We start from the raw sequence: 7,130 nt of genomic DNA on the forward strand, positions 1-7,130 counted from the left end.
ATGATGGCGTAAGAAAGGGCCCCAAAGCCTTCGACAAGGCAAAGTGAAGAGGCTGAAAACACGCACTTTTTAGTCCTGACTCTGTGCCTTGGGTAAATCACACATCCCTGAGCCTCAGATCTCTCAATTGTAAAATGATCACCTCGCTGGCCTCCTCATGCAGCCAAGACCCCTAAAGCACTGAGCACAGAGCTTGACGGGCAGTGCTAAAGAAATGCCAGCTGTAAGCAGAACTTTGCTCTCTCAGCCTGTGTCTGCCTCTGGAGGATTGGGGGTGGGGGTGGGGGGGTGGGGGGAGGTGCTCTCCCCGGGTGGCTGTGCGGTTTGGATAGCAGAGTTTATTACTCTCCTCTCCCTCCCGGTCCTGGCCTCCCTCTCAGGCCTGGGGAAGTGAGGGGAGGGGTTGGCTCCAACCTTCTGGGGCAGCTGCTGCTGGGTGGCTTGCTGCTGCTGCTGCATGACCTTGGGGATGGCGGCTGAGGGCTCCTGAGCCTTCCCCTCCTTGAACTCGCTGACCTTGTGGCGGTAGTAAGCATGGTAAGGGTCATTGGGGTTCAGAAAGTTGAACTTGGGATTGTTGATCTCGTTCTGTCGGATCCTAGCTTCAAATTCAGGTCCATTTCTAGAAGGAGGGGAAAAGAATTAATACCACAACCATTGCAACTGCTGAGACCCAGAACACTGCCCATTCAAGCCACTTTCTTGCCCCACCCATCACTCCAACTGGTCCGTCTCTCAGCACCGCAGAGGTCTTCCTCGAGACCCCTGCCATCAGCACCAGGGCCATCTGCCTCCTTAGGCCTGACGCAGGCTTCCTCTACCACAGGGCCTCCCAGCTCATCGCTCCTGCAGCTCCTCTGTCAGTCTCGCCATTTCCAAAACCCATCTGGACTATGGCCTTTTTTTTTTTTGTAAGATTTATTTACTTTAAAAAAAATGTACTTACAAGGGAAGGCATATATTACCACTTCACATAAAAATCAATATGACTTCACTAATAAAAGGCAGGCTTAAAATTAAACACGAGGAAAACAAAGTATTAGCCTGTTAAAGTTTAGCTCCAAGTTTGCTGGGCCAGAGGCCAGTTTTCTTAGTTAAAAAGTGGATTACAGATGCTGCAAAGGTGTTCAAGTTATCCTAGCACCAAGCTGAGACTTTGTCCTTCGGGTAACGAGAAGGATTAAAACAGCCACGCAAATGTGGACAATGAGACTTATGCCCTGTCCAAGCACCGCCTAAAATCACCTCACTCACTACTGGGTGAGGCCCAGCCAGGAAACACTCCGCGGGCGCGAACCTGTGCTGCTGGGTGAGGCACATTCAGATGCAGGGAAGCGTGAGACGGCGGGAGGCCTCCCATCTCTCTGTACCTGGGCCAGTTTCCTATCTACACCTCATGTCCCCAATTTGCCTGCCTTTAAAAACCTCAAAATAATGAAAAAGACTCTCTCAGAATGTTTAGGCAACGCTGGTTTTTTTAGAGTCCCAACAGTAATATTTCAAGGTGTCATACATACATGGTGGGCCAAAAGTAGGTTTACAATGGCTCATATAGGAGGTAATACAATAATTACTAATAATACAAAAATAAACTGTTTTGCATACTCACAACTATAAACCTACTTTTGCCCCACCCTGTATATAACACCCATGTCGGTCAGAAAGTGCACTAACCTTAAAGACACAAGATATGGACATGTTCAAGTTTTGGGTTCACTACTGACGCAACAAGCTACCACACTTCTCTTTGACTCAATTTCCCATGTGTGGAATGTCGCTCACGCCAACTTCTCTATCTCGAACTATTAAGATCAAATGTATTTAGGAGATGCCAGTCTTCTGAAGCATAGAGTGGCCTGCAAATGCGAGTGCTGCCACTTCTATAAAAGTTAGAAGAGCTGTTCCATTAACAGTAGAGATGACTGGGCATTAGGATATGACGGGACTTCCTCCATCGCTCCTCCAGCAGAGCCCAGCTCTCAGATGCCCCCAACGCACCAGGGGGCAGCTTTCACACCCTGGTCCTGTCGGTTGAAGACAGTGGGGCAGACAGGGAGCGGGCGATGCTGTGCTCCCGATGAGCCACCATAACCATCTGTGCCAGGGTCGGGGCAACACCCAGGCCAGCTCCTCCACAAGTTCTGGTCACACTCCGTCCCCTGACTGACACCATGAGGTCTAATCTGACAGTGAATTAGTACAACTAGAACCTCCCGCTTGAGGAAGAAGCTTTTGTCCCACTCCTTACACAAGGCAAACCACACACGAGGAGGGGAGTGAATGCAAACACTGCCACAACCTGGCCACCACCCCCAGCGGACGCCGGGGCAGATAAGGGGCGGCTGGACAGGGGGCTCCGATTGTCTCCTCTATCTCAGCCTCTGAAGCCATAACCTCGCCACATCTGGGAACAATTGACAGATTAAAACAGTGAAAAGGCAGCCATGTTTATTCTCAGCTCTTCTGTTGCTTTAGACTAATTTAATGTTAAAATTGTATTCTCTCACAAAAGAAATAGATTTCAACAGAAGAAGACAGGATTCTGACTCAACCCAGCTGGTGGGAGTTTTAAAGGTACTTCCCACTTCAGTTCCTTGAAAGGAAGATGCAGAGAAGGGGAGACCTAACCTACAAAACACACACAACTTCGTTTGGAAAACCATACTGGTTAGTGATCTTTACGGTATGCTCTGCTCCATCAATCAGTACGCGTGAAACGAAGGGTCCTGCATGTTGCTGTATTCCAGACTGAAATGCTAGTCGTCCCTTCATTGCAATGTCAACAAAAGCATGTGCAGAGATTTCAGAAATGCCTACAAGGCAACATCTAGCCAACAACAGATCTAGAGATGTGGGTGTATAGATTTATTATTTTTAAGGGAACTTGGACACACTCTGACTTCGGTGGCAGAAGAGGCTGACACAAAATTACTGGAAAGCTACTTGGCAAGTGTTTAAGAAATCTTTAAAATCCTCCTTCAGCCACACTATTTCCTTCTAAAGAAACAATCTAAACAGGAAAGTAAATGCTCAGAGACTTCCCCGCAGCTTCACTTGCCAAACTGAAATGTTGGAAACAACTTTGAAGGAAAAGATAGAGACGGCAAGTCAAGGAAGGCCCATTGCCTCAACTCGGTGCAGCGTCTCCCGAGCGGCCCACGCAGCACCAGACCACGAAGCAACATGGGAAACGCTTATAACAAGCACTAGGGGAAAAGCAGGATGTGAAAGTACCTCTGCTGCTATTACAAGGATCTAAAAAAGGACCCGAGGGCCAGAAGGAAACAGGAAAAAGTGAAAACGGCTGGCAGAAACGATCTGGTAGCGAGGTTGTGTCGATTCTTCCTCCAACACCCCTTTCCCATTTGGGTTTAAAATATGAGGGGAGAAGGGGAAGCAGGCGTGTTGTTCGGAAACATTATAAACATTTATTACGGATACACCACCTGCTGTCCTAAACCTGACAGGGGCTGATGATGTTCAATCAAGCACAGAACAGGTTTAACCCAATACCCAGGTTCATCAAAGCCCCTGGAATGTGATGAGACCAAGCTGCATGGCACCGGCCACACAGAGACCCCCTCCCGTTTCATTCCCCTAGGACAGTGGTCAGCAAACTTGAGGCTCAGCAAACCTCAGCTCGCGAGCCACATGCGGCTCTTTGGCCCCTTGAGTGTGGTGGTATTTTGTGGAAGACCCACACTCAAGGGGCCAAAGAGCCACATGTGGACGAGCCACGGTTTGCCGACCACGGCCCTAGGAGGATGGGAAAGGAATACATCTATGAGGTAGACACTGTATCCAGCAAATGCCCTGACTGAGGGCAGCAGTCTGCTCAGGACCAGCTGCTGCTTCCATGCAAGGAGCTGTCCAGATTTATTGTGCCATTTCATTTTTAAGTAATTTGAGTACAAAAAAAATTGCAAAGACAAACAAAAGATCTGTAGGCTGGATGGGGCCTGCTGGCTGCTAAAGGAATACTTTAAAGACCCTAAATTAGGGGACGTGTTGACCTCTGGGATCACGTGGCCATCAAGAGGATTCCATCGGAGGACGTGTGAGTGTGTGTATGATGGGGAGGGACTCGAGGAACTCGGACTGCCTTCCACGCCACCTGAGAAGACAGCTGACACCTGCATGAGGCACCCGAACGGTTCTGTCCCCCTCTCTCACGCCACCCTCACAACCCTGAGGGGCGTCTCATTCCCTTCCCTTCTGCAGGTGGGTCATCGGAGGCTCTCAGGAATGCGGTCCTCGCACAATGAGAATGATCAACCTCTTTTTGTCTTCCTCAGGCCAGTGGCTTAGACAGAGACACACTTACTATGGGTGACAAAGCGGCTTTCCAGACATGTCCTCAGGCCTGTTGTGGAAACACAGGTTCCTGGTGACTCTGGGGCTTGTGTGACTCACACTCCGCCACCGCCATGCTGTGTCAGAGGCCAGTCCTGACCACTACCCACCTCACCGCCATGCTGTGCTTTTAGATGAGCCAATAGGCCTACACTGAGAGCGTCTCTCTATAGCAGTGATTCCCAAAGTGGGCGCTACCGCCCCCCAGTGGGCGCTGCAGCGATCCAGGGGGGCGGTGATGGCCACAGGTGCATTTGGGGGCGATGAGTAACTGCTATTAAAATTTTAAAAAAATTAATTTCCAGGGGCTGAGTAATATTTTTTCTGGAAAGGGGGCGGTAGGCCAAATAAGTTTGGGAACCACTGCTCTATAGGGATCAAGCCTGTGGCCTGTGTCCCTGGCCGGTGAACTAATTGCTCAGATGACTTGTGCTTTCAAAGGTGCATTGACCATTAATGTCAGTGGAGTCCCGCCTGACAACACCTCTCTAAAACCTAGTGTTAACCTGTGTGGACTCACGAGCTCTTGGCGCTAAAAATCCACGTGTAAGCCACACGAGCAGAAGAGCTAGGTTACCTGGCCACAAAGCTGGCAGTCTTGTCCACGATATTCCTGACCTCTGGAGGCGGGTAAATGATCCCCACCACGGGCTTGGAAGGGGTGGAGTCCTCCTTTGAAGATGCGTCCTCTTCTGTGGGCTGTGAGAAAAGGAAATAAAGTCTTCAAGATCCTGGTTTGGGGCTGGACATACCTGAGCACCAGGCTCTCCCTCGGACTTCCTTCGGGTCAGAACCCTCTGCTCCAGAAGAGGGTTCCTTTACCTGCACTGTGCTTGCGAGGGACCGTCCTGGGGAATCAGTAAGAGCAGCAGCAGCTTTTCTGGCTCCACCAGCTAGACCAGCGGTTGCCAACCTTTCGGACCTCGCAGGCCACCGGTTGGCGACCGCTGAGCTAGACTGTGTCCATGACACCAGGGGTCTGCATTTCTACTAAGTGCCCAGGTGACTCAGATGCAGGTGTCGGACCACATTCTGAGAAGCCAGGTTCCAGAGCAAGCGATGTGCCCGGCATGGGATACTTAGTGACTGTGTGCTGAATAAGCAAATACAAAGGGAACTCCTTCGGGGCAGCTCCTTCTGCCTTAGAGCCTTTTCTCCCTGCATCCACTCCACAGTCCTAACTACCAGTCAACGCTCAAACGTGCTGTGAATCCGCACTGGGCACTCAGCACTAACTCTCCGTCGGTTCCAAGTCTTTCCTCGCTGGTCTTTCTTAGTAAACGAAGGGTCAAGTCTCATCTCAGAAAAATAAAGTCTCTCCCCTGCCCTCATGTTCCTTCCTCCTCCTGCCTTCTCTCCCACCCCTCTTCCTCTGCTAAACATCCTGAGTTCTCTCAGCCTTGCTTCCCACTTCCTCACCCCCCACTTGGTCCCCACCCATTTCAAGTGCGTCTGCCAAAGTCAAAGCCTCTGCCTACGGCCAAGTGCAGAGGTCGTCTGGCTGTGTGACCAATGCCCACTCCTTCACAAAGCTCTCCGCCCAACTCCCAGGCCCTATTCTCACCCATCCTCCCTTCTTGCTCACCGTGCCCAAGAAACCTTCCAGGTTTCTGTTTCACCTCCTGCTCTACCATGTTGGGCACCCCCAAACTCCTGTTCTGGGTTCTTTTCACCGTCTTCACTCCGTCCTCAGGCACCCACAGCCACCTCCAGCCTGAACAATCCCACCCACATGGATGCCCCAATCACTCTGCGAGCCGGAGCTTCAGATCGATTGATTCCCGGGCACTTTTGTAACGGCTTTTCTCGTGAATGGCCAGACAGGCACCTGGTCCACCAGGCCAGAAACGTGGTCCTCCTCCTCCTCCTCCTTCAGCCTCCAAATTCAGTGATGACAGAGGAGGTGCCATACACTTTACATACATTAACTTGTATCACCCTTACGAGAGCCCTATGAGGTAGGTAACTTGATTATCCCCATTTCACAGATGAGAAAACTGAGGACTAGAGAGCTTAACTGGCCCTTTGAGCAATACACACTTGTGGAATATTCACGGGTACCCGGCTCCTTACTAGCTTACGAGCAAGCTCTCCAAGGCAGCTGCTGTGCCTCATCCATCCCAGTAACGTGGGACCCAGGCTCCGTGTCTGGCTTAGACTGAGTACTGAGTGGCTGCAGGAGCATTAACATTCAAAGCTGTAACCCTGCAGGCTGGGAAATTAGAAATTACTGGGCAAATTACTGGGGGCCGGTGGGCCCAATTGCCACAGCAGATGCACGGGATCGGTGTTTTTCCCAAACTTCAATGAATCACCTTGGGATCTTGTTAAAAATGCAGATTTCTATTAGAGGAGCTGGGGTGTATTTCTTTCTTGTTTTGTTTATTCACATTTTAATTTTTTTAATTTAGTGTTTCAATTACAGTCTGCATTCAATATTATTTTATATTAGTTTCAGGTGTATAGCATAGCGGCTAGATACTCGCATACTTTACAAAGTGCCCCCCCCATATTTCCACCTGGCACCATACATATTACAACATCACTAACTATATTCCCTATGCTGTGCTTTACAGAGACTCGCATTTCTAATAAACTCCCCGCGGATGCTGAAGCTGCCGGTCCGCGGACCTCACTTTGAGAACCACGGTTCCAGCGCGCTGCCTCCTGGGACTTGTAGTCCCTCCAAGGCCTCCTAAGCGGCCGCTACTTCCAGCAAAAGTGAGGCGCGCCTAGGCCTAGGCCCGGGCTGCCGGTCCCGGGGAGGGGGGCGCGAT

General features: G+C 50.5%; 1 protein-coding gene across 1 annotated transcript in view; it reads right to left on the minus strand.

Annotated features, from left to right (window-relative positions):
- The window catches only part of SF3A1 (splicing factor 3a, subunit 1, 120kDa), a 16,584-nt gene extending 10,597 nt beyond the window's left edge, over positions 1-5,987 (minus strand). Inside the window, exons 1-4 of the mRNA XM_005869820.2 lie at positions 5,939-5,987; positions 5,176-5,201; positions 4,931-5,052; positions 415-622 (exon numbers count right to left, since the gene is read on the minus strand). Of these exons, the coding sequence (XP_005869882.1) occupies positions 415-622; positions 4,931-5,052; positions 5,176-5,201; positions 5,939-5,987 (405 nt within the window). The remainder of the gene's footprint in view (positions 1-414; positions 623-4,930; positions 5,053-5,175; positions 5,202-5,938) is intronic.
- Between the last annotated feature and the right edge of the window lie 1,143 nt (positions 5,988-7,130).

Source organism: Myotis brandtii, unplaced genomic scaffold (genome assembly GCF_000412655.1).
Source record: "Myotis brandtii unplaced genomic scaffold, ASM41265v1 scaffold303, whole genome shotgun sequence".
In the NCBI taxonomy this organism is placed as follows: Eukaryota; Metazoa; Chordata; class Mammalia; order Chiroptera; family Vespertilionidae; genus Myotis; species Myotis brandtii.